Genomic DNA, 27,760 nt, shown 5'->3' with positions numbered 1-27,760 from the left:
CACGGTTGGTAAAGGCTTTATTGAGTGGCTGGGGGGGGGGGGGAGCAGGGAGGGGGGAATTCCCATCCTAACAACAGAAAAGCACTTTCCACACCGTACCTTCCCCAGTGTTAGCAACTTTGCCTCATGGCTGCAGCCTCACACTATGAACACCTTCCTTTCAAGTTCAGTACAGAGACATCTCTTCCTCCAGAAATAAAACTTTCAGTCTCAACTCAAAAGGGAACAAAGGCATGTATCTCGGTTTCTGCAACATTTGGTACAAGTTTGCAACAAAAACCATACATAGCAACATGCTGCCTACCGGAGATCAGGCTAGCCCGGGCAAGCCTGGTGGGAATGCTTTAGCATCTGTGCATTGCTGCAGTTTTCACATATGACAGGTGGAGCTGCCTTGTAATGCAGGTGCTGCATGGCTCCAGTTTCATACACTGGACTCTAGCACAGGAAATGTATTTTGGAGTTTAGCAAATATACAAATAGAAAAAAAATTGCCTTAAGAAAAATGTCACAAATGACTAACCATCTGAAATGTTCTTATCACAGCTTTTATATATTATAAAGCTCCCCTCCCCACTGAGTCTTTGATGAAATAAACCTAGTCACTATCGTCTGACCCATGTTCCGAGCCTCGGTCTGATGCCTCATTGTTTGAGCCTTCTGGTTCCGATTCATTTCCAGAGCCTCGGCCAGAACCCTCATTGTCGGACCCTTGCTCCGATTCGCGGTCCGACTCTGCGCTTGGAGAAGCGGGGCGCGAATCATTCTCGGACCCTCCAGAGGGGCTTCTCCCTGACTGCATAGACTCATTGTCTGACTGCTCAGAGCCGGAGCGCCTTCTCTTTCTGGATGGCTGGTCACTGTCAGAATCCTCATCCGACTCCTGTCTTCCCGACCTCAAAGGGCTGCCTGCCTCGCTGCCAGACTTGTTCTGGTTGTCATCTGAGTCGCTCTCAGATGAGGCGCGTCTATTGGGCCGCTCGTCATCGTCCGAATCGCTGTTGCTATTCCTGGGGTGTCTGGAGGAGAGAGGTGTAGGTGAGACACTAGAGCGGCCAACAGCACTTTCTGTTCTGGGTCATGCCTGATGTCTCACACGGGCTCCTGGGATACTTGTTTTGTGTGCTGTTCTGTAGATGTGGGCTTTTAATTATAAACAGATCAACAATGAGTGAGCACAATGAGGACGTTTAATTGATGCAAACAGCACAATTAAATTGGCCTTGGCTAGAGGCACAAGCCTGGCAGCAGCTCGGCCTTACAGACTCGGTCTCTGAAGAGTCTGCATCTCTTCCCCTGGCCCTGAAGTCCACTAGCAACAGCTGGGGGGTGCACCGTGCAGACAAGGGCAAAGCAATCCAGAGCTGTGCAGGCCAGTATTTTTAGAGCATCCTCACAGACCTTTCTGTTGCCACCTCTGACCAGCCAGGGCTTCTCCCCGCGCCACTACACTTAAACACCTCTTCTCTTACCAAACATAGCTCCCACCACCAACTCCAGGGTGGGTGTGTTCCCCAGAGCAGTAGATGGGAATATAATGCAGCCACACGCAGCCCTCACGAGGTGCTTGGGGTCTGAGGCAGCCTCATCCCCTGCCCTCTCTCAGGAGGGCTATAAATGTTGGCTGAGTGAAGAAGAGACGGCCGCAGGGGACCTCAGGGAGACGTACAGGAAGCTTCCAGGAGGCTAAGGGTGGGCGTGTGAGGAGGCGAGGGAGCACAAGCCAGGAGTCACTCATCAAGGCTGTGAGCTCAGGGTGAGCTCCCTACAGGCTGGCTAGGCTAAGCTCTCAAGGAAGGCGGAGGTGCGTCACCAGGCCCACAAGAGAAGAAACGGACACTCAATTCCTCATCTCCACAAGGCCAGGCTACTCGTAGCACTGTTAGCCACTTAGTGCTGGGCAGCAGGATCACAGTCTGCTTAGGGCTTAGTGTGCCTCCTAGGGAACGTCAGCTAAGTCAGCTACGGTTTCTTCTAGCTACAAGACAGCTAGGCATGGAGGGTCATGCAGAGGACAAGGCCAGCTTGAAGCTGGTGAGGAGACAGCACACTGGCCTCTCCCAGTCTTCTCTTCTCCACTTTTGTTTTTCCTAGGCGTCTAGCTAGCAGCCACTGTGGCTTCCCACTGTTAGAATTTACCCTGGGAAATTCTGGCCCTTCTTCAGACTGGGACTTACCCACCATTAGAACTCACCAGGAGGGGTTCTTACCCTTCATCTGCAATTTTCAGCTTATCCTCATCTGAAGAATCATCACTGGACGATATGATGGCTTTGGATTTTATTTTTCCCTTCATGGAAGGCGGCAGGCGCTCTGGCTTGGGCTAGAGAAGGGCAGGCATGACCTGTTAGCTGGGTTCTCACATTATTGGGAATCTTATCAGACCAGGTTTTATTATAGTAATGGAATCCACAGGCACCAGTGAAAACAAGCATTTGTGATGAAGAAGCTGACAAAGTGGCCCCGCCCCCTCACGGGCAGGAGAGGAGTACACTCAGCCTTTTACATACACACAGGGCAGGAAGACAGCTCTAGAACTTACAGGCTTCTTTTTCTCTGTTTTTGGTGGGCGGCGTTTCTTTGGTTTGGGGCCGTTTTCTGTTTCATCGTCATCAGATCCGTCTTCTCCCTTTGGAGGTCTTGAACAGCAACAGCAGGAGTTATCAGGAGGCCCAGCCTGCAGGTCTGAGGCTACACTGCCACCACAGTAGTGTCCCTCTGTATGGACGCTGACCTCAGTTACACTATGCGCTCAAGGGCACAGGGGATACAGTCTGCAAACCAGTGACATCTGCCACTAACTTGTCACTGTGCAGCTCCCTCCCCTATCTGCACTGCAATCGTGTTTGGTGCAGTGACTAAGGGAGAACCGACCTGGTTTTGGATGTCCAAGTCTCTCCCCTACTCTTCCTCCCTTCCCAGCTGCTGCCAAGATCCTCACCACAGCTACACAAGTGATGGTCTGAGTGGATTCACAGGTTCTTTCTCAAAGATAACTGGCCGAGGGATAGGAAGGGCAAGGCTGGGTACCACAGCCGAAAGAAGACTCCTAGGCAGGGAAGAGTGGGGCATCCTGGATCTTATGCAGACAGCACTGGGTGGCTAACGGGCACTGCCACAACCATTCACTCACACTGCAGAGAGCAATGCTCAGTGGCTGCCAGTACTGCACATGGAGTCAGTGTAGCCTGCCATCCTGGCTGCTCACTTCACATCCTATCTGTGGCCAAAACACATTACAAGAAAAGAGAACTGGGTGTGGTGTGCACACCAATCATCCCAGTGCTCCGGAGGCAGAGACAAGTAGATCCCCGTTTAAGGCTAACCTGGGCTACATAGTAAATTCAAGGCCAGCATGGGCTACATAAGGCCCCATTTCAAGAAAGAAAATGACAAGGAGGACACGGTGCTTCTCAGCTGCCTCAGGGACAACCTAGAGACACATGCAAATTACATACTTGGGTTTTTGAAATGGATGAAAGCAGGAAGCAGTTGGGGAAGACAGAGTATAAAAGGTCTCTCGCCTTTACAGACACTTAGAATAGTAACGAGGACACTACCTCCTCCTCCTCTTCTTCTTCCTCTCTCCACCGTCCTCCTCGTCACCCTCCTGTTCACTGCCACTGCCCTTCCTTCTCTTCTTCTTTTTGGATAGAGGGAGGTCGTCATCGGTGTCGTCATTGACAAACTCATCAAACTCGCCTCCTTTCTTAGAACGCTACAATCCAAGAGACCACAATCAGCCCCTTCCAGGCAGTGACAGTGCTGCTCGGTTCAGGAGGCCTCTGACAAGTGAAGACCTTTACTAAGTCACATGGAAGAGGGGCTTGGCTGGGCCTGCATTTCCAGCCCTCGTCCTGAGAAGTCCCATCAACTGCCTGAGAAGTTGGCATAGGCTAAGCACATCTTCAACTATAAATGCATTTAACCCACTTAAGCCCCCAGAACGCAGAACGGCATTGGTTGTTTATGCCCATGACTCTGTGGCTGTCTGGGAGCTGTGGGTCTTTGTAGCAATCAGCACAAAAGAACTTCACACCAAATCTCTCAGCTTGGGAGAAGACTGAGACTCAAAGTACAGTTCGACCGAATGGTCGCTTTTAAACCATTAAGTCAAACCACTAGAGAGCAGGGCCCACCTGCTTGCTGAGGTCAGCGGCAGATGAGCTGCAGAGCACGTCCGTGTCAAGCCGTGCTCACCCACAGCACCACACACACCGAAAAGGTAGGGACCACTGCCCACACCAGACCCTGCGGCCTGTGCTGGAAGACTATCCAACAGGGCTAAGAACTAAGTACTGAGCCAACTGAACCAAGCTCTTCATCTCAGAAAGCCCAAAGGCTGCCTCTGAGGCCATGGTGGGGGTGTGGGGGCGCGTGGGGTGGGGTGGGGTGGGGGCAGAGCTTACCCGCCCTCCGCCTCCACCTCTTTTCTTCTCCTTCGCTGCTTCAGTCTCGCCAGTGAACATGAGGATATTTTTGGTCTTCTCCACATACTGGGCCCGCTGCTCCAAAAGTTTCTTTTGCTCTTCCTTTTCTCGGAGACGTTTCTCTTCCTAGGGGAAGGACGGGACCGATGAACACGCTCTTACAAGGAGCAGAGCAAGTGCCAAGCAGCCGGAGGGAGGGCTGGCTCCGAGCTCAGCGTGTGCACGCACCTGCTCTTTGAGAAGCTTCTGGCGTAAGAGCTCCTTCTCCTGCTCCTGCTTGGCCCGCAGCTCCCGTTCTTCCTCATCCTGCTTGCGTGCCCGGGCCACATGGTACTGGGCCTGGCTCAGTAAGTCGGAGCACTGCCTAACATTTCAGATGCAGAGACACAGCGTCACCCATAGGAGCGCCTGTTTTCCTTAAAGCCACACCAGCACTATCAGCTGTGCTAAGTTCTCCAACCCCGAAGTTCTGTCTTGATTCACTGACATAATGTGAGTAAAGCAGAGACGTGTTTCTCAGTGTGAGAGGAGGGTCCTGAGTTCTAGCCTTGCTGCAGAGTAAGATCCCACCTCAAAAAGACAACAGAAAAAAAGAAAAAGCATTTCCCCAGCCCCTAAATATACTACATCAATTTCCTCAAAGTCTGAAAAGGTGCTTGGGTGAGGGACTCCCCACAGAGAGGAAGTAAGGGAGCACCGTGTCATGGCGACACTCTCCTAACGCACACCCACGCTGCTACTGCCCACAGCCAGCTTCTGTCAACAGGGCGTTACCTGGCTTCCGAGGCTGCAAGGGCCAAATCGAATCTCATTTTATCTCCTACTTTACTCAAGTAACTGAAGTATCTAAACGGAAGGAGAAGGTAAAGCTATTTCACATAATCCCCACATTAAGACCCTCAGCATGTTTAACAGACAGTTCATCAAGGAAGGCAACATATATTTACTACTGTCAGTAAACTAAACACTAACCGGAACCAACAGGTAGCACACACTGAATTTACTAACTGTGTCAGCATGGTGGGTGGGGCTTAGGCCATGAGAGCACTGGCACTTCATGAGATGAGGCAAGGAGTATTAACAGAGATGAACTCAAGCACAGACCATCAATCAGAGATGTGAGGTTTTCACTTTACCACACACTGACTTGCTAAGTCTTGTAAGGCCAAACACAGCTGAACTGAGCTGAAAATATCTGAAGCAGTAAGTGATAAGATTCTTTTTTAGTGACAAGGGTTTCTCTGTGTAGCCTTGGCTGTCCTGGACTCGCTTTGTAGACCAGGCTGGCCTTCAACTCACAGAGATCAGCCTGCTTCTGCCTCCCGAGTGCTGGGATTACACCGTGCGCCTGGTGCAAGTGATAAAATCTTAATCTTAGCTGGATGAAAAGCAACATCCCATTAAGACACACTGGTACAAAACGTGAAACCAACCCAAGCGGAAAACAAACAGTTCACATGTGTAAAATGCGGGCTCATGCTGCTGAGAGATTATTGAAAATCTAGGGCAAGCCCACAACTAGCCGCCTAGGTCTAGGATCAGGCTTCCAGAGGCCAGTGTGGCAGGACTCTGCCTGGAGTCTGGCGCCACCACATGGCAGCTGTGTGCTTTGGCCTAAACCAAACTGTTCTAGACCTCTAATGCTTGCTTTCCCCAATGGTTGTTATTATTATTTTTTTGAGGCAAGTCTTTTTTTTTTTTTTGAGGAAACAAACCATTTTAAAGCATTTCTTCTTCAAAAGTCTTACCTGTGTGCAAGCTCCAGCTCCTTCACAGCATTAAGGACTTCCTTCAGATTACTTTTTTCATCTTTCAGGACAGAGGTAGCTAACCTTTGCAAGACCAAGGCCACATTAAACATCAGAACTGTATCACTGGGTGCCACATGTCTGGCCTGTAACCAGAAAGCAAGCAAGTTAACTCCTTATGGCTGAATGTTCAGGAGCAGAGGGCGGGCGGGCGGGCGGGCACAGGAGTCCCGCTACCTTCAGCAGCGTCTGCTTGCACTCCTGTAACTTGCCGCACTTGAAGAGGGCCCGGGCCAGGTAGAGCACGACTTCAGTGTTCTGGTGCTTATAAAACTTTCTGAGGCAGTTCTCATACTACAGAAGGAAGATGGTAGTTAGAAGCAGCACAGCTGGGCGTGGTGGCGCACGCCATTACTCCCAGCACTCGGGAGGCAGAGGCAGGTAGATCTGTGAGTTCAAGGCCAGCCTGGTCCACAGAGTGAGTTCCAGGACAGCCAGGGCATCACGGAGAAACCCTGTCTCGGGAAAAACAAAAACAAAAACACCGGCAACCAACCAACCACAGCAGGGATGAAGTGTATGCTGTGTCGGGCTCTCAAAGTTTTGAGAAGACACTCCACTCTGGTTAATTTCAGAAAATAATCCGGAGTTGATTTCTGACATTAGCCAGTTTACACTTTTACAACATGAAAATCTGATCACAGAAAAACTAGACTTAAAATATTTTCACTTGGAAATTTGGAGCAGTACAGAAAGGAAGGGTAAAGAGATTTAAGTCTGTCTGTCTGTCTGCCTCAGACTTAGCTTGGGAACCCTTTCTCCAGTCTTCAGTTCACTAACTAGAGTCAATTCCCTGGCCACCATGACAAGGCATACCCCTGGATCCTGTGCTGACCTGCTCTAACATCTTCCTCCGGGTTCTGTGGAAACTAGTGGTAACGAGCATAGAGAGTCTCACACGTCAGTTAATTTGTTGGTCAGGATAACAAATGAGCATCTGCATTTTTTTCCCCTCCACTTTTTACTCTAATGTGTGGCATGCATCTCACGTGCGTGAGGGGACGTGTGGATGGAGAAGCCAGAGGGTGATGTCAGGTGTCCCGATCTATCACTTGCTACCTTATTCCACGGACAGGATTTCTCACGAAACCCGGAGCTTGCTGCCCCACACCCTTGTTTTCCTACCTCAGTGATCCTCCTGTCTCCACCGCTGACAGCACCGAGATTACAAACAGGTACAATGGGTACTAGGAATCTGAACTTAGTCCTTGTGACTATGCAGCGCGCACTCCTCCACACTGTGGTCTCCCCAGCCCTCAGGGGTAATTCTTACATAAGTGCAACACTTTCTGACCACAAGCATACATATCCTGCTAGAGGTAACTGACAAGGCGATTACTCGGAAAATCCCTAATGACTAATTTGCATTTCTAGAAGGCAGTGCTGCCATCATGCAGATTGGGATGGCTTATCTCCAAGAATACACCCTCTGGGTTGTGCATGCAATCTGAGCTGAGTCCCTCTGGCCAGCTAGCTTAGTTCCTGCAGCCTGGGCTCCTCTTATGTTCTCTCTGCTCAGAACGTCTTCTTTGTGCCCATACTTTAACCTGAGGCACCAAGAGCTTTGTCACTTTAGTACACTGAGAACACTGACTATAACTGTCACTTTAGTACACTGAGAACACTGACTATAACTTTGTCGCTTTAGTACACTGAGAACACTGACTATAACTTTGTCACTTTAGTACACTGAGAACACTGACTATAACTTTTCCTTCAGTTCAAGCACTCAGCAAACATGAGAAGCTAACAAAATTCTACAGGTACAAGTTTTGTTTCTATTTTATTTTTTTCAAGTTTGTATTTCTTTTTTTCTTAAAAGAGAAGCAATGGGCAGGGTAAGTGGCTTAGTGGTTCAGCGGTTAAGAATGCTTCCCGCTCTTCCAGAGGACCTAAGTTGGCTCCCAGCACCCATGGTCAGGTGGTTCACAACAGCCTGGAACTCTAGCTCCAGGATTTCAAAACCATCTTTGGCCTCCTCAGGCATCTGTATACATATGGTATGCTTTCCTACAACACACACACACACACACACACACACACACACACACACACACACACACACACAGTGGAGCGCAAAAATAAACCTTTTAAGATAAGCCATTTAAACTAAGGGCAGTCAAATGACTAATCCCAGAGCTTGGGAGGCTGAGGCGGGAGGACCACGTAAACACAGGAACTTACAGTAAGCCCGGGCAATTCAGAGAGACTGTATTGTCTCCACAGCAACAACAAAATCACCTAACTGAAGCTCAGTCCACAGACTAAACACCATCCCTCCCGCTTAGTGGATGCTTGTTGTACATGTTAGTGCCCAGCTCTTTCATAATGGAAGTTACGACACCTCCACTTCACAGAGAGGGAAATGGGTCATGGAAGATCTTCTCTGCCTGTGGCATGCGTTTGTGGAACCGGAAGGGACTCACATCTACCTGGCCTTGTCGTTACACGGTTATAAACCTCTGACCAGACACTATCAAGGGAAATGGCATGAAATTCCATGACGGGAGCAGAAGGGTTACGGAAGCAGTGGCTTCACATGACACACATGACACACAAACATGTGGAGAGGCAGAGGCATTACCATCTGAACGGCACTGATGTACTGCTTCTGCTCCACATAGATGTGTGCCAGGTTCAGCCACACATCACTGATGTCTGCTGTCGCTTCTCTCACTTGGGCAAACACATCGCGAGCTTCACGGAAGTACCCTTTGTGGGCCAGAACAGCTCCTAAAGGTACACAAGACCAACAGTGACAGTGTCCCAGCCGCTTCCTGAACAGCTGAAGCAGCTGCACTCATCAGAACCCCCACATTGGCGAACACCCGCAAAGAGTTAACTGCACCAGCTGCTATGGACCCAAGGCCTCTAGTCACCTATGCCATTGGCAGCATACAGGTTCTTGGCATCGTTTCTGAGGACTTGTTTGTAGATGGCCAGGGCGCGGTCTTGATGACGCTTCTCCTACAGGAAAGCAGAATTACTGAAAAATTCAACAGAGATACGAACAGCAATCTTGCTGAAGGAGACATGGCTCACCTTTTCTCGGTCTCGGGTTGGCTGATGCAAAGTCTGGAGCCACACATTGCCAAGGGCCAGCATAGAGTAGGTGTCACTCTGTGTGGCTGGCTGCTTTAATATCCTCTCAAACTTCTTCTGGCCTGGACCCCATTCTTGTTTTGCCAGATGGAGATTACCAATCAAAGACCAGGCATCTGGGTGGTCCTACGTAAATATAAAGAAGTACATTTTATAGCTCTCTTTCTCACCATGGCTAATGGCTACAACACAATGTGGTTTTCAGACTGAGAACTGAGACCCGTTAGTGAGTTGCAAGATCAATTTAGTGTCTGTATCAGCATATAAAGTGCAACAGAACAGACTGAAGTAAAGACAGTGAGAGCAACTAAGGACACATAACCCTGTCTGTCAGGGCTCCGCTGCAGTGTGCAGCCTCTTCTGTGAGCCACAGTCAGCTCAGATGACCTAGGAAAGCCGAGACACTGACTCAGGAAGCTGTCCTCGGCAGGCTCCAGGGCCAAGTGCCCGTGACAGGATGCCGACAAGGAAGAAAATGGAAGGAAAATAATTTTACATATTTAAAAAAACGAGCCCGATCATGACATGAATAATCATACCAACTATTATACTCATTAAAGTCTTTAACAAGTGAAATACAGAAAAAACAAGCCACTGAAGCCTGAGATGACACAGTTACTAGAAACATCACAGCCATTAAACAAGCAGGCTGATTTTGAAAGGTAACGGGTGAAAATTTTTGAAACCGAGTCCACACCACCAACCTGATTGATCTGAAGGGCTTCCTTAAACCAATCTGAAGCTTCATAGAAGTTTCCTTTATCTCTGGCCATGGCTCCGAGGCGCAGATAGCCTGAAAGTGCACATTGAATTCTTCACAATCTCACACGTGAAGGAGCCTAACACTGAAGTGTGACGTTTGGGATGGCCGTGCTTTGTTAATACTTTCAGACAGAAGAGAAACCCCCACACATGAAGACATATCACTCTAAGTACACAAAAGAGAAACTGCATCACTAGGTCAGCCTTCCTTTTTTTCTTTTATGACAGGTCTTACTATGTAGCTCTGGCTGACCTTCACCTCACTATGTAGACCAGGAAAGCCTGGGATTCAGAGATCCAACTGCCTTTGCTTCTGGCGTGCTGGGATTAAAGATAAGATGCCCCACCACACCTGCCTGGGACCTCTACAAAATACAGTTAAGGACCACAGCACACAACTCCCGGTACCCAGACAGTCATTTGCTCTTGGAAATGACTGCTCAGTCATCTCGGAGTGGATGACTCACACCCTGGCTGGGAGGACTGGAGTAGCATGAGGCTTCCTCACGACACTCAGGATGGTCCACAATTTGAAACTTATGAATTATTTATGGAATTTTTCATATGCTATTTTGAGAGCAGAGTTAAGCGTAAGCAAATGAAACTACAGAGAGTGAAACCTTGAAAGAGAAAAGCACTGCTGAGCATATAGGTTAATTTCAAAATGGCAATAATTTATAGTGACTCAGTTGTAAAAACTCAAATTAGGACATTTTACTAAATTGTTTTAAGGAAAAAAAACCACTCTTACTACGTACCATACGATGTAAAAATGTCAGTGCAAAGTCAAAGGCGGGCCCTTACAAACTATACCCATGATAAAACACTCTGGGGAGCAGCTGAACTCGCTGCTGCTAAACATGACTCAAGGGACTTCTGCTGATCTGTGTGTTTTTCAGCGTAAGTAAATGAAACTGCAATTTCTGTTTTATTTCACTTTTTACTTTTAATATGTACTGGTGTTTTGCTTGCATGTACGTCTGTGTGAGGGTGTCAGGTCCCCTGGAACTGGAGTTACAGACAGCTGTGAACTGCCATGTGGGTGCTGGATCCTCTGGAAGAGCAGTGCTCTTAACTGCTGAGTCAGTCATCTTCCAGCCCCTTACTTCATTTTCTGAGACAAGGCCTTTCATAGAGCCAGGGTGCCTCAAACCTGCTAGGTAGGGAGGCTGGCCTTGAACTCCTGAACCTTCTGCCCCTACCTCTCAAGTGCTAGAATTATAGATGAGAACTGCCACTCTAGGCTGCATCATCCTTTTCTCCCTTGGAGAACAGGGAACACTGGATTTCCACTTTTTTTTTTTGTTGTTGTTCTAACAAATTATTGGTTCTAACAAATTCTTTTCTAAATAAGGTTTTGCTATTATTATGGAGATTTAGGAAAGTTATCTCTCTCTCTCTCTGTCTCTCTCTGTCTTTCTTTGTCTCTGTCTCTCTCTCTCTGTCTCTCTCTCTGTCTCTCTCACACACACACACACACACATAGCCTAAATTCTTACAGTCTACGTAGTTAGGATGCTCTCGTAAAATATTTTTGTAGAGTTTCTCTGCTTCATGGAATTCACACATGGCCTCGTAGAGCCTGGCTAAGTTGTAGGATGTGGTGACAGAGATGGCGTTGTAATAGTGTTCGTCATGCTCAGCTTCTGCCTTTGCACGGTCCAGTGAGGCCAGGAAGTATTTCTGTGAGGAAGAGACACTGTTATAGAACATGGCTGAGCAGAGTGCCTGCAGCTTGGTCAAGCATAGAAAAAAGGGAAGGGTTTTGCTTCCCTACCTTTGCTTCGCCTAGGTTTCCAAGTCTGAAGTGGAGAGCCCCAACATTATTCAGAATCTCAGGAGGGACGTCAGCCTGCACCTTTTCCTGCAGGATGCGCGTGGCTGTTCCGTAGGCTGAGAGGGCACCCTGCATGTGTACGGTGAACAGAGGAAAGGTTTGCTCCCAGAACAAAGGGACACACTGCACTGGCTTGTTAAGACATGCTGTACGGAAAGCAGACATCTATACCTGTATGTCAGTCTGCTCTAAGATCTGGGCCAACTCAATCCAAGCTTCCACATCATCAGGATACTGTTCTGTGACCTTCTTCAAATGGCCCTGGGATAAATGAGATCATTAAAACCATGCTGTCCAAAGTAAAACAAAACAAAACAAAAACAAACAAACAAACAAACCCAGGCTTCCATATTCTACTTAAGAAGCCAAATGTTTGGTGCTCAGCGAACCACACCCGTCTCACAGCTGTACTAGTGACAGCTGGAGTCTGGGGTGCCTAAGGGCTATAACATACCTTGGCTATGTCTCGTTTCTCCTGATCTTCTGAAGCAGCATAGAGAGAGCCAAGGATTTTCATAGTTTCATAATTGTTAGGATATGCCTTCAAAACTTTCTCAAAGCACTGAGATGCATTCTCTTTGTCACCTCGATAAATATACATTTGTCCCAAACCAAAAAATGGCAGTACAAAGGAGGATGAAGCAAACTGTGTGGCTTGATAGTAGTACTGGAAGGCTTGATCGTAATCTTCCTGAGAGATGAGAATAAAACAAGAGCAACGACATGTACAAAAGCGGTCAGAAGACTGAAATCCTGTTAGCAGAAAAGTTATAATGGCCTCACCTGAACATGGAATGAGCGAGCCAGCTGGTAACAGCTTTCTGCTTGCATAGCCTCCACCTCTGTGTTGTGGAATGCATGGAGAGCCAGGTGCTGCACTTTACTATAATCCTGCATTTGGTAACAGAAAATCAATTTAGAGATGTCAGAAGATGCTGGACAGTGATTCATTTTAACTAGTAGCATTTCATTTAGTTATAAGGTATTTTTTCATCTTCTCCCTAAATAATGAATAATCAGTTTATAAATAATGACTGAACAGGTATCAGTTTAATGAGTAATCATTATGCTTCTACAACTGTGAGAAGTAAAGCACCAATCAGGAACAATGCAGCATTAGCTCTAATCTAGTAACTCTGCCTCAATTACTCATCAATAAGATGGGCACAGTCTGGAGACATAGCTCACTTGGTAAGAGCTATGCAGTCCTGAGGCCCTGAGTGCAGATCACCAGCACTCACATGAAAGCTGCACCCAGCAGCCATGTGTCTGTAACCTTAGTGCTGCGGGGCAGAGAAAGGGGGAGCTCAATGGCCAACCAGTCTAACGGAATCAGGGAGAGTTCTAGATTCAGTGAGAGACCATCTCAAAAAATAAGGTGAGAGGGATTAAAGACATGACACAGCAGTCAAAAGCACTTGCTGCTCGTGCAGAGGACAAATCCACACGGCAGCTCAGTGTTCTGTAATTTCACTTCCAGGGGATCCAGTGCCTTCTGATCTCCTTGGGCATTAGACACTAGGGGATGCAGATACACACATGCAGGCAAAACACTCATAAACATGCACACACAAAATAAATACAACCTTAAAAAAAAGGTAAAGGGTGATTGAGGAAGATACCTGACACCAACCTCTTGCCTCCAAACAACTGTGCACTCATATGCACGTGTACATGCGTGTGCACACACACACACAGACAAACACACACACAAAGAGGAAAGGAAGGAAGGAAGGATGGAGGGATGGATTAGACTGCTTATCTCATAGGGTAGATGTGACCATTACAGAGGTAAGAACTGGGAATGCTCTCTAACAATGCTTGGGATTAGTAAGCATTGAGTGCATGGGAGTAACAACAGGAACAGTATAGGAGCTCACATTAGTAAGGGCGATACATTTTTGTCAACTTTTATGTAAATCGTTACACAAGTATTTTAAAGTTTAGAGTACAACTTAGTCCTTGGTTCTAATATGGCAGGTTAAGCTTTCCTGTTTATTGCATAAAAGCTTTGCCATTGGTGGGTAAAGAGCCGGTTTCCTCAGCAGCGTAGCCTCTGGTGAGCTGCGCCCAAGCTTATAAGCAGCCTCTCACCCAAGCTGCTACAGCAATCCTAAGTAGACTCATTGGGGCACCAAATAAAAGACAAAAAGGCAGAGGGACTGACTGGAAAGAGGAAGGGATCAGCAGGAGAGGGGACGAGAGGGAAATGGAGACACATGATCAAGGTAGATGACATACACAGATGAAAATGTCAGCGAAACCCATTACGTATGATTAACATTTGCTAACAAAAACCTTACAAATGAAAAACTTTATCAGTGGTCTCTTGGATTTGGTTGAGAAACCTAGCTCTTACCCCCTAACTCCCTTTCTCTCTCTTACTTCTTTCTCTCTTCCTCTGTCTCTGACTCTCTCAGGCAGGGATTTAGCAAGCAACTGCAGCTGCCAGGCGCAGGTCAGGAGGCCTGGCTGTCTCTGTCTCTCTCTGGGATACCCTCCCTCCCTTCATTCTCTCCCCACCATGCTCCTTAATAAGCCTCATATAATCTAAAAGAAAGGAAGAAAGAAAGAAAGAAAGAAAGAAAGAAAAAGACAAAGAAAGAAGAAATCTAAATACTGTTGCTTCCACAAAGTTGGTGGGATTGATGGACAAGATCAACATGTAAAAATAAACGAAACCACCACCGACTCTGCCGCCTACACACCTACTGCCAAATTCCATGAAGCAGTGCACCCTACCTGAGCCTAACGCGGCACCCGCTGTAGCCTACTCCATGCTATGTCCCGACTCCTCCAACCCATGCCTTGCCTCTTTCACCGCTCGGCACTTCCTCGTTTGTGTGTGAGCAGAGGCCTTTCCTTCCACATTTACGCATGCTTACACGCCTGTTCCCTGGAGTGCAGACAGCAGTCTTACTCGTCCTGCGCCCGATCACGGCTGCACACGGCGCACAGTGCCGACGCATATGAAGTGAGCTCGTGAATGTACTGCTCAGCCCCAGGCAACTAATACAAGCTCTAATTTAGTAATAAACAAAATGACATTTCCAAATTTCTTCCCAAGTTAAAGGAAATCACGTACTGACTATATCTAGAAACATCAGATTCGGAAAAAAAAATCAAATAAGTAATTTTTACCTTCTTGAAGAAAAAGTGGTTTGCCAAGTGGTTCAGTACCATCGGGTTGCTAGGATCAATAGTATAGGCTCTGGAAAGGAGCTGCACACCATTTTTGATGGAATCAGCCTATAAGAAACAATGTAACAGAGGGGAATGAAGACATCACTTAATTAGCACGGTCCAGGTCTCTTCAGTCTTAGGAAATCAGGCCCTACATCTATAGTTCAACACCGTAAGATAGATTGCTATTCTCTGTCAAGGATTTAAAGTTCTAAATAATATCAATAAAATCTTAATAAAAAAGAAAAGGGGGACGGCTGAAGAGATGGCTCAGCAGTTAAGAGCACTGGCTGCTCTTCCAGAAGTCCTGACTTCAATTCCCAGCAACCACATGGAGGCCCACAACCATCTGTAATGTGATATAATGCCCTCTTCTGGCCTGCAGGTGTACATGCAAATAGAGCACTCATAAATAAAATATTTAAAGTTCTAAGTAAGGAAATAGCAAGGTGTTATTAAAATTTAGTTTTCTTAACAAAAGTATATTTGGTTTCAGTCTTAATAACTTACGCTGACTCTGAGGACAAAGAATAGAAAATGTATTTCTAAGGCCTATTTCTTTTTATTGCTATGTATGAGCATTTACCTGTACACATGTGCACCACGAGTGTGCAGTGGCTGTGGAGGCCAGACGAAGGCATCGGATTCTTGGGAACAGCGTATAGCTGTGAGCTACAGTGTGGGTGACGGGAACCACACGCGGGTCCTCTGCAGGAGCAGCAAGTGCTCTTAGCTGCTGAGCCATCTCTCCAGCCGCCTCATGATTTTTTATTATTCATTTGTAATGAAACTCCCATTTTAATCTCAGTATTTGTTTTTGTGTGTGAGTATGGGGTGTGTGTGCCACTTTCCTTCTTTTTCTCTTTTTAAAATTTATTTTTATTTTATGTTTACTGGTGTTTGGCCTGCGTGTGTTTGTGTGTGTGTGTGTGTGTGCGCGCGCGCGCGCGCGCGCGTGAGGGTGTCAGAAGCCCTAGAAGTAGAGTTACAAATAGGTGTGAGCTGCCATGCGGTGCTGGGAACTGAATCTGGGTCCTCTGGAAGAGCGGCCATCTCTCCATCCACCTCTCCATCTCCTCCTCCTTTTTCTTAGTCAGGTCTTGCTTGAGGTTGTTTACATCTTAGTCCTGCCTCAGCTCTCTTCTTGGTGTGGCACTTACCTTGCTAACAGCACACAGCTTCCTTCCTTCCTTATAGCACATGGTCTCACCATGTATCTCTGGCTGGCCTGGAGTCATCTACGTAGACCGAGATCTGCCTACCTTTGTCTCTTGACTGCTAGGATTAAAAGCATGACTTACCACGACTGGCCTCAGAGTAGATTTTATAGTTGCTGAGACATTTTGATTTCTGTAAAGAAAGCTCCCTTCCCTTTTTCCAACCCCAGGTGACAAATCATGATTGAGTTAAACTAGTCAAGATAATCCATTCTCCTTCTCTAGAGATGAGCCTGAGGCAGAAATTCTCACTGGGGACAATGTCAGTTTTTGTCATCACTACTGTGGAGATGGTACCAGCATTCAGTGGTAAAGGCCAAAGAGGCTAGCAAACATCCTGCGATAGGGAAGGGCAGTAATGCACGTAAAGACAACTCACAGCTCACTGGTCAACAGAGCTGACCCTGAGAGACACTGGCAACAGTTTGGACATTCAGATAAAGAAGTGGGACAGGAACTGCCTTTGAGTATCAGCTGGGACTTCTGAGAGAAAGCCCTAGAAAGGAAAGCCTCTTGCTTCCTTCTCTCCTGTGAGACTAATGGAACAAACAGACATCCGAGGCTACAGCAACTGTCTTATGACTACGAGGTGGCAGATACAGGGGAAAAGCACACATTAAGGAGGAGTTGACACAAAGCTACTGAAAAGATCCTAGTCTGATGACATTGTGGTGTCCAATGTGAGACCTTAGGCACTTTGTTTAGTAAACTATAGATATGTTGTGTAAGTCAGGTGAATGTGGGCTTGTTACTTTGTCACAAGCATCCCAGACAGACCTAGGGAACTGCAATTTCTCATCTGAGATCTGAACTTGACAAAGTTCTAAAGCCATTTTTGAGGGGTGTGTGTGGTGTGCATGCTGGACTTAAAGCAGATCACACGGCAGGGACCTTACCTAAGCTGTGAGGGCATCTTCTTCTGGCTATACCATAGAAACGTGCTTGCTTTCAGGATGCTGCCTGCAGCACAGGCACCACATTTCTTATCTATGACCTGAAATCTGCATTCCTAAAGCATAACTCATCCCCGGAGTCCGAGAGAAGGGACAGCAGGCCGGATGAGCCTGGAGCTACAGGCCGTCTTTTCTCCATTACCTCTTTGTTGTTGAGTTCTAGGACAGCCAGTCCAACCAGTGCTCCCACACACTTAGAGTTGAGTTCCAGGGCTCTGCTGAATGCTAGCCGGGCTTTTTCCAGTTTGTTAAGTTTGACAAAGCAATGGCCCATTCCTAAACGAACTTCAGCTAAAAAATAAAATAAAATCAAGTCATTTGGCCTGTCAACCTAGGACACATTAAAAGAGTTCAAATTTTAGTGTCTGGACTCTTTAAGACCTTTTGGCATACCAGAAACTTGATTCATTAGCAGTTACACCATACCGTTCCAATGCTTGTCCCCTCTTATGGGTACCACTCTCACTATACAACAGAATAGCTCTAATATTGGCATTTTTCTAATCTTGTAGCACCTGCTGGAGTAAATTTCCACCATAGGAGGCTACACCTCTATCTAAAAATTATTATGTGTATGTATATGCACACATATGAGTGTGAGTGCACATACACACTGACGTATGCATGAATAACTCTAGTATTTAAATAGAGAACAAGTCTGTGTCTGAGTATCTATAGTTATTGCCATTCACTTCTGAGCTAGGCTGATAGAATCTAACTCATTACAAGGTCCTATCAGAACACAAACACGTCCCTCCCTAAGGCTGCACTCCACTGATCATGGGATCCTTTGCCATCAATCTGAAGACACCATGACAGTACTGCCTCTCATTTTTCCTGCATTACACTGTTCTCCTCTCTGGATCATTCTCAGCCATATTCAAACATTTACCATCTTACAGAAAAGTCTCTTGATTGCATTTCCTTTCTAGTTGCTAGCCTACTCCTGTTCTTCCAGACAACAGACTCCTCGACTGATGACACACTTGCTGCCTCTGGTTCTGGGTCCTCTGGTATCCACTCTATGACAGGCTACGCCCACCACTCCACTAACACTGTCTTATCACGGTCACTGGTAACTTGCACTCTGCTCATCAATTCTGCCTGTTTTGCTACCTAGCCACACAATGTGACACAGTCTACAACCCTCCCCTTGGGAAATGTTTCATATGTCATACAATGTGACACAGTCTACAGCCCTCCCCTTGGGAAATGTTTCACATTTGGCTTCAAGGACATTACTGTGAGTTTTTTGTTGTCTCTGGCTGCTCCTCAGGCTGCTTTTCCGAGTCTTCCACTGTTCTAATCTCTATACTTTAGAGCAGCTATTCTCAGCCTGTGGGTTCTGACGCCTTTGGGGTTGGATGACACTTTCACAGGCGTCACTGAGGACCATTGGAAAACATATTTACATTACAATTCATAACAGTAACAAAATTACAGTTATGAAGTAGCAACAAAATACTTTCTCCTTGGGGGTCGGGGGTCACCACAACATGAGGAGCTGTATTAAAGGGCCGCAGGTGAGGAGGGCTGAGAAGCACTGCTTTAGAGTGTCCCGGGGCCCTCTTTCCTGTGTCTTCATGCACTCTCCCGGCTTTTGCACTATCAATGCATTGGTGAATTCCCAGGTAATCTGTTCATCACACACTTCTTTCATGAACACCAAGATGGAAGTCTGCCTTCTTGTGCCTCAGGCAGGGATTTCAACCTTTTCATGTCTAAAACTAGTTTCTCTTGGACTGTCTTCCAAATGTAGTAAAATGTAGTTCCACTCATAAAATTATTTGTTCAGCGTTTGGTTCTTGCTTGTTGCTTCACATGTCACATCAACTCTTCTTTCAAAACACTGCAACACGACCACATGTACCACCCACTGTTACAGCCTAGGGGTGAGCTCTGCTCGTCGGTGAGACCGCTAGCCTTGCCTACTCACCCCACAGCCAACTCTAGTCTGTGTGCAGTAGTTCAATGGTACTCTTTTTTTTTTTTCCTTTCTAATTTGTTTTATGTGCACTCGTGTTTTATGTCAGTGTGAGAGAGTCAGGTCCCCTGAAAGTGGAGTTACAGACAGCTGCAAGCTGCCATGTGGGTGCTGGGATTTGGTCCTCTGGAAGAACAGCCAGTGCTCTTAACTACTGAGCCACCTCTCCAGCCCCTCAGTGGTACTCTTAAACCTAAGACAGATCACAGAATCCTTTTGCCCAAAGCCCTCCAGCGTTTCCCATCTCTGTCGAAAGCTTGAAGTTTGATAGAATCTCAGACACTCAACATGAAAAGCGGTGGGCAGTATGTTTGATCTCATTTTTTACTACTTTCCATCCATTTCCATTCTGGATCCACTGGCTTCCATAGTATTTCTCTAACTTGCCAAGCAGTGTTCTGAGGACCTTTGTACCTGCTGTGCTTCCAGGATGACTCTCCCATAAGTCTGCATGATCCTTGGTTATCCCAGCACTCTATAGCCCTGAGGAATTTCCCTTTGTAAGACACTCCTGATGCTTCTCATAGCCCTATTTGCTTCAAGTTCTCAAGTCTTACCAATATCTTTTGCAGTATTTATTTTTCTCATTTACTTCACTGGAAGGTAACTTACATGAGGATAAGAATTTTTGTTTTTCGGTTCATTGCTGCATTCCCTGCATAGAACAGCGCCTGGCACATAATTGATACACAACAAAATATATACTAAATGAAAAATACTTTGGAAGCAAATTAGCACAGGTCAAAAATATAATAAAATCTGGTTATTTATTTACTTATGGTTTTTTTCAAGACAGGGTTTCTCTGTGTAGCCATGGCTGTCCTGGACTTACTTTGTAGACCAGGCTGGCCTCGATTCACAGCAATCAGCCTGCCTCTGCCTCCTAAATATTGGGATTAAAGGCATACTCCACCACACCTGGCCTGTTTAGGTTTTAAATAAAACACCAAGAAAAAATAATCTTGGCAGGAGGCAGGGTTGATATTGGGTGACTTTCTCCATCCCTCTCCACCTTATTTACCCATGCAGCGTTTCTCCGTGACACCAGAGCGCCCCAGTCCTGGTGAGTGTAGCTAGCTGCCTTGTGCCAGCATCCCATCTCTGCTTTCCTGAGTGCTGGGATTACAGGTGGGTACCACACCTGCCTGGCTTTTTCATGGAAGCAGGAGATCCAAATTCTAGGCCTTACTCTTCGGTGGCAAGTACTTTCTCCACTGAGCCATTTCCCCAACTCCAACAAAATAACTTTGATACTGCCATTTCATTACTCCTAACGTATCTTTTTATAACTGGTCATAAATAGCTTAGAATTACCACTCCCCTACCTGGACATCCTGGGTTAGTCCGCAATGCTTTTTTATAGTAAGCGAGAGCTCCTCTGTAATCCTTCTTGTTGAATGAAATGCAAGCTTTCCCTGTGGTGATTTAAACAAACAAACACTGTTGATTATGTTCTTTAATTTATATCTCAGTAAGAAATAATTGAAAATAGTGAATTATCACATTAAAAATGGCTGGCACAGTGGTACACGCCTATAATCCCAGCACTCGAGGAGGCAGAGGCAGGGGAATCTTTGGGAGTTCAAGGCAGACCAGGCAGTCTACAAAGCAAGTCCAGGATAGCCACGGCTACACAGAGAAACTCTGTCTTGAAACAAACAAAACAAAATAAAAAAAGTGTTCTCCATTGGTCATGTATTATTTTAGTCCTAAAAGTCTTTATGTAAAATAACAATATAAATAGCTATCTTGCAGTTATCTCTTTGGAAGAAAATAATAACTTATTCTACTCTGCTTTTGACTGCTGTGATAAACATCAAGACCAAAACAACATGGGGAGGAAAGAGCTTATTTCAGCTTATAGTTTAGCCCATCATGAAGGGCAGTCAGGGCAGGAACTGAAGCAGAGGCCATGGAGGAGTGCTGCCTACTAGCTTGTTCCTCCTGACTTTTTATTGTACCTGCCCAGTGGTGGCACTGCTCCAGTGGGCTAGGCCCTCCTCTATCAACTATCAATCAAGAAAACGCTTTTCCCATTTGACTGTCTTGTGTCAACTTGATAAAAAAACTAACCAGGATTCTCTATATGACACACATATACATACTAGCTTATTATATTTATACACTATATATATACACAAACATACACACACACACACACACACACACACACACACACACACACACACAGCTCCTGGCCAATGCTGACCAACTAGCACCTAAGGCCCTGCTGAAGATCACTCACCAAGAAGCGCTGGAATATTGTTTGGAGACTGGTTAAGCACAAAATGAAACTGTGCATCAGCTTGGTCCATTTTGTCACCCTCAAGCAGGCAGAAGCAGGCTCTTCCCAACAAATGGTTCTGTAATGACAGATTTTACTAAGACTACAGAGAATTCACCAAAGCACAGCATTCCTCTGTCAGTGGCCAGAGCCGCTAGAGCCACCAGGAAGAATCCTAAGCATAAAAGAGAAGCTCACCCTGAAATGCAAATCTGCTGGTAACAACAAAACAAAGGTCACAATTTAAAAAATCTGCTTCAAATTCACCTGAGAATACTGGGATTATAGACTCAATGTGTACATACATACTAAATCTGCCTAAATTTAACAGTATAAGGACCAATGCAATTCTGGTTTCAATAAATCCATCTTTTTTTTACTATATCAACAATTATATTAGTAAACTTTTTTCACAAAGCATCTGCTACACACGTATTTTGCTTTCATGTGGTATTTTGTGCTCTCACAAACAACAATGAGGTTGCCTTACCTGATCATACATGATGATTTTATCAGCCATGGTGTACAGCAAGGTTGCCTGTGTAATAAGGTCCTTCTTATTGTCTTTGTTCTTTTCCTTCCGAGCCTGCTGCACATAGTAGGCTGCCAACGTATCCAAGCAAGTCATCTGGTCTTTTTCATGGTCTCGGTAGTCCAAATTGCCATCTATCCGTGCTGCCTCCAGCAGCTTCACAAACTCCTCTGTTTTCCCTTGCTTGTAGTACTCCAGCTTTAGGCAAAGGAGGAAATTAACAAACACTAAACACCCATCCACATGTAAAAATCACAGAAATGTTTATAGAACTTTTCTTTGTAATAGCAAAAACCTGGAAGCCAAATATTAATAAATGTATCGATAAAGCAGATGTGATATAGCTCTGTGATACAAAGGAGTGAACTACTGACAGCTACTACAACAGAAATAAATCTCAAAATAATTACACTCAAAGAAGCCTGTCCACCAAAAGAATACATGCTGTGTGCTCCTACTTCTTAAGACTCTAGAAAAAGCCGAACAACAAAAATGTACGTAGAGCAGATCAGTGCAGGCTGGAAACACAAGCCTGGGAAAGAACAGTGTAAGGGACTTTGGGGCACTAGACACACTCACTGGCCTCAGCTGGCTGGTGGCAGCTCCACAGGCCACCCACACTCAGGACCAAGCAGTACAGTTCACACATGCGCAGTTTATCCAAGTCAATGAGACTTGAACAAAGCTATTAAAATTGGAATCACAAAAGATATTTCTGTCTCTTGTTTAGTAATAGTTTAACCCCAGTACTGAGGAAGCAGGGGTCGGGGGAGTGGAGAGAGAGAGAGAAAGAGAGAGAGAGACACACACACAGAGACACAGAGAGAGACACACAGAGAGAAAAGAAAGAAGAGGAGGAGGAGGGGAGGGGAGGGGAGAGGAGAGGAAGAGGAGGGGAGGGGAGGGGAGGAGAGGGGAGGGGAGAGGAGAGGAGGAGGGAGAGGACCTGGGAGCTTGTTGGCCAGTCACTCTAACTGAAATGGGGAGCTCTATGTTTAGTGAGAGACCCTGTCTCAAAAATAATGTGGAGCCAGATGTGGTCATTCACAGCTTTAATCCCAATCTCGGCGACAAAGGCGGATGGAGCTCTATGAATCTGAGGCCAGCCTGTTTATATAATATAAAGGCTGGGTGGTTGTAAGGATCAGAGGAAGCGTGTGCAGCTCCTGCATGCTATGTGACCTATAGACAATGGTTAATATAGAGTGGCTATCCCTTTTATATTATCCATGAAGCAAATGCCTAGGGAAGTGAATAATCTGTCCTAAAGTCACTGATAATTTCGATAGAACCAAAACTGAAGCCAAATTGGTTTTGTTTTGTTTTGAGACAGTCTCTCGAAGCATGCTAGGATTCTAATTCTTCTTCTCTGTGGGGGTGAGGTTAGTACGTATGGTGTGTGCATCTGCTTGTATGTTGCCCTGGTATATGTGTGTGGAGGCCAGAGGTCAACATTGGCTGCCCACTCTTTTCTTTTTCTCCGAGACAGGTCTGACTTGTTGTTGTTGTTGTTGGAAATGGTATCATTATGTAGCCTAGACTAGCTTCAATTTGCAATCTTCCGGCCTCCTACTCTGAAATGCTGGGTTTCAGAAGTATGCCACTACACCCAGCTGGGAAGATTCCTTTAGAGAAGACATTTCAGGAAACAAAAGCACAAATCTTCACACAGAACTAGGACCAAGTGTTTGCACAGCAAAGGAAAGAGTCAGCAGGGCAGAGGGGACGGCTTACAGAGTGGAGAGTCTGTGCTAGTGCTTCACCTAACAGAGAAGCCACCTCTAGAAGACATAGAGAACTCAGAAGCCAACTAACAAACGAAGAAAGGCAAGAACAAGTAAGCCAATCAATACAGGCCAATGATATGACAGATGCCTCCCAAAAGAGTAAGTACAGACGACTAAGTACATGAAAAATGCTCAGTAATCTTAGTCATCAGGAAAGTACACTGTGAACTGGGAATGTGGCACCAACCTGCAACCCCAGCACTTGCGAGGTGAAGGCAGGAAGATCAAGAGTTCAAGGATAGCCTCAGACAAATACCTGGTTTGAGGCCAGCCTGGGCTACATAAGATTCTGTTTCAAACAACAACAACAACAACAACAAACAAACAAATCAGGCATGGAACGATGGCTCAGCAGTTAAGAGCACTTGCTGCTCTTACAGAGGACCTGGGATTGGTTCCCAGCGCCTGACCGGCAACTAACAACTGTGCATCCCTCCAGCTCCAGGGGGCCCAACAGTCTCTTTGGCCCCTGAAGACAACAGGCATACACGTGGCACACAAGGATACATGCAGGCAAAGCACTCATACACATGGAAATATGAGTAAATCTTTAAAAACAAAACAAAAACTCCAACAAATAAAACCAAACCAAATTGAGATTCTACTTACTATTTCACTAAACACTTAGTAAAAATGGCGATTACCTATAGTAACAACAATAACAAATGTTGGCGAGGATGAGGAAAAGCAGTAGGGAAGTGCCGCAGTCTAAAAGTAAGGACTACCATCCGACCCACCTACACCACTTCCAGTCTTGTATCTGAAGGAAAAAGTCAGCACATATAAACACTACCTGCATACCCACTTTTAAAGTTCCTGGTTCACAGGCTGTGGAACCAGTGTAGGTACCCATCAATGGTAAATATACTATACATGTAACAGAGAAGCGAACGATGTCATTTTCAGGAAAATGGATGGAACTAGAGGTCTTATACAAAAGGCTAAGCATTGCACAGGGTTTTGGTTTTTTGTGTATGAAGCTGGAATTGAGAAAAGAAAAAGAGAGAAGAAAAGATAACCTCAAAGTAGATGGTCTGCTAACAGGGCAAGGTAATGAGGGTAGTTAGGAAGGCAGGTGTGACCAATGCACTATATGTATATATAAGAACGTCTCAGAGAAATTCAGTAATATGTACACTGTGCACTAACAATTACATATTCCTTAAAATAAATACTTGGAAGGTTAAGCAGAAAGACTGAAAGGTCAAGGCCAGCCTGGGCAACTTAGTGAGACTCTATCTCAAAATGAAAGGGAAAAACAAGGCTGGGGATTCAGCTTAGCAGTGTTGGCCTAGCGTTTGCAAGGACCTAGGCTCAATTGTACAGGATACTTGAGCAAAAGATGTGTTCAGTTCCAAATCTACATTTCTGACCATCACGGCAGGGTTAGGGAATTCTTATGTATCTTTATATGAAAGCCACTTGTGTTACAAAGTCTAGGAATAATGAATACAGTTTATCTTACTATTTCTCATAAAAAGGACACATGGAGTAAGCAGAGAGTTGAAAGTTTTAGGCTCTCAGGTTAGATTTTGCTGAGAATTCCCACTAGTGTTCGTATTATGGAGGCAGGAACAACTGACAAAACAGAACAAAACAAAACCCCCAAAAAACAAAAACATAAGGCCAGGAATAGTTTCACACCAAAAGGGCTTTTTTATGTGTTAGCTTGGAGCCTAATCACTTTCCAGAATGTTTTAGGGGAAATGTTATGGGAAGCAATGTTTATGCCTTCTACCTATAAATAAGCCAATTTCGCTGATTCTCACTAAGTAATTAAAACCTCAACCTAGAGAACCAATTACCTTAAGCGAATCTTGCCTTTATCAACGGACACTAACTTACCAGTAGAGCTGTACTCAGGAAACTGTCCTTATTGTTCCACAAAGGATAATATAACAAATTGTCTTTTCTTTTTGTTTGTTTTTCAAGACAGGCTTCTGTAGCCCTCACTATCCTAGGAGACAAGGCTGGCCTTAAACTCAGAGATAAACCTGCCTCTGCTTCCCCAGTGCTGGGATTAAAGGTGTGCCCCACCATGCCTGGCCTAACGAATTTTCATACAGATGATTTAATCACGTACAACTGATTTAATCATGAAAACCAAAATCACATATTTTTCCCGTCAACGAGAAAAGCCGCTATGGGAGTACTGACCGCCAAAGCGATCCATATGTGCAGCTGAGTGTGTTCCTGCTTCAGAATACTGATGACTTCATCGCCCTCCGGTAGCTGATCGAAGTCAAGTTCAATGACCTAAAACACAAAATAAACGCTTTGTTTCCTTTCTAAGTTCACAGTTTTTCTCTTCTGTGTTTTGTGAATGCTCATCATTGTGCATAGACAAAGGGTGTGGACTTTCAATGGGGGTGAACTAACACATGCTCGAAATTAGGAAACACATAGCAAAATAGGTTCTAGTCTTGATTTGGTCAAAGCACAGAAAAGCAGGCAAATCCTGTTAGTAGTCTTCACAGTACTAAAACTATAAAGCTCACAACGACTTGCTTACTCAAAACCAAAATGAAACCTTGGATTACATATAATCCAACAAAGCGCTGAGGCCATGGGGTCTGAGACTTGAGAAATACTACGACACCGGAGGCCAGGCAAAGTTGCATGCCAACACACACATAAATCATGGGGGCAGTATCGTGTGTCACATACATGCCTGAAATATGGGCACCAAAAATACTTTTTAAAATGTTCTGGAATATACCCAAGACCATTGGATTCTAGAAACAAATTCTACCTCGATCAAAATTAAAAGTGTGAAATAGCCAGTAAGACTGAAGTAAAGCTGGAGCTTTACTCAGACAAACTGCACGCCACCTATGGAGGAGTGAGTCTGTTGCCACAGCACGCCGGAGTGGCTAAATCTCGGGGTCCTTATCTCGCCCAGCGAGCTGTGTTAACAGTGCGCCTTGACAGACTTTTATCCGAAGGCCCTGACAAACTCTTATTCGAAGGCATTAAGAGCAACCTCTCGGATCCCCAGGGAGGTTAAAAAAATAAAAGATCGCACATTTGAGCAGCAGGGAGGAGGCTTCGAGCCCTGCTCTGTAATCGCTGAGGTTTACTCGGCGCTCACACCCCTGCGTCCAGGAATTAGGAAGCCAGCCGAGGGCTGTCAACAAGGAGCAGGCTGCAAAGCGAACTTTCCTGAAGTACTTGCAGCCCGAAAGGTGAGCAGCTAAGAGGAGCCTGGGCCCGGAAGCTCGACAGCGGCTCTCCGCTGAAAAACCAAGCGGGGCAAAGTCGGAGCTGGGATCGTGCAAGTTCGCAGCCCTCCCCCCGCTCCACACTAGGCACCCACCTCGTCAGTATCCCGGAGGGGAATCTCGATGGAGCCCCGCGACATGGCGAGCTCAGAAAGCGGGCGCTTCTCACCCGGCGACCCGGCAGCTCACAGCCCCACGGCTCTCAGCCGTGCAGAGGGTACCACACCTCGCTGCCCGCGGAGCTGCCTGAGATGTGCCTTCTCCTTCCCTGTCCGACGCTGAAACAACGAGCCGCGGACGGCGACCGGCCACTTCCGGAGGCTCCGCCCCCCGTCCCGGAAGCACTACCGGGAGGGCGTGTTTCACGCGAGCTCCGCCCTGCGGCTCTGCCGAGTTCTCCTTCGGAAAAGCTGAATGTTGAGAGGTTGTCGGTGTGTCCGCCGCAGGTGACCCTAGCGCTTTCGGGAGAGCAGCGCCTGCCGCTAGGTCGTCCGAATTGAGTTCTTTACAGGCCTGTGCCGGGCGGGTGGGGGTTGAGACAAAACCACGCCTCTGTAGGCGGGGTCTCTGATGACGAATTCTCTGGGCGGTGCCCCTCCGGGCCACCTAAGCTTCTTGAGGATAACTCAGTCGTTTATCTGCTCTGCAATCGGTTCGTCT

General features: G+C 46.1%; 1 protein-coding gene across 1 annotated transcript; it reads right to left on the bottom strand.

Moving 5' to 3' along the window:
* CTR9 (CTR9 homolog, Paf1/RNA polymerase II complex component) lies at nt 1–27,760 on the bottom strand. Its single transcript, XM_084771500.1, has 25 exons — nt 27,196–27,760; nt 26,037–26,135; nt 22,051–22,290; nt 21,522–21,639; nt 20,602–20,691; nt 17,435–17,583; nt 15,081–15,188; nt 12,723–12,830; nt 12,394–12,630; nt 12,111–12,200; nt 11,880–12,008; nt 11,602–11,785; nt 10,045–10,133; nt 9,281–9,466; nt 9,118–9,205; nt 8,823–8,971; nt 6,416–6,532; nt 6,179–6,324; nt 5,205–5,276; nt 4,659–4,794; nt 4,410–4,556; nt 3,561–3,718; nt 2,543–2,639; nt 2,211–2,323; nt 1–1,019 (listed from the first exon to the last, which is right to left on the bottom strand). Exons 1-25 carry the CDS (start codon nt 27,238–27,240, stop codon nt 599–601), a joined length of 3,516 nt encoding a protein of 1,171 aa, XP_084627626.1. The 5' UTR covers nt 27,241–27,760; the 3' UTR covers nt 1–598.

This window comes from Acomys minous, assembly GCF_964271855.1.
Source record: "Acomys minous genome assembly, chromosome: 2".
Taxonomy (NCBI): Eukaryota; Metazoa; Chordata; class Mammalia; order Rodentia; family Muridae; genus Acomys; species Acomys minous.
This window is presented reverse-complemented; position numbering and strand designations above follow the sequence as displayed.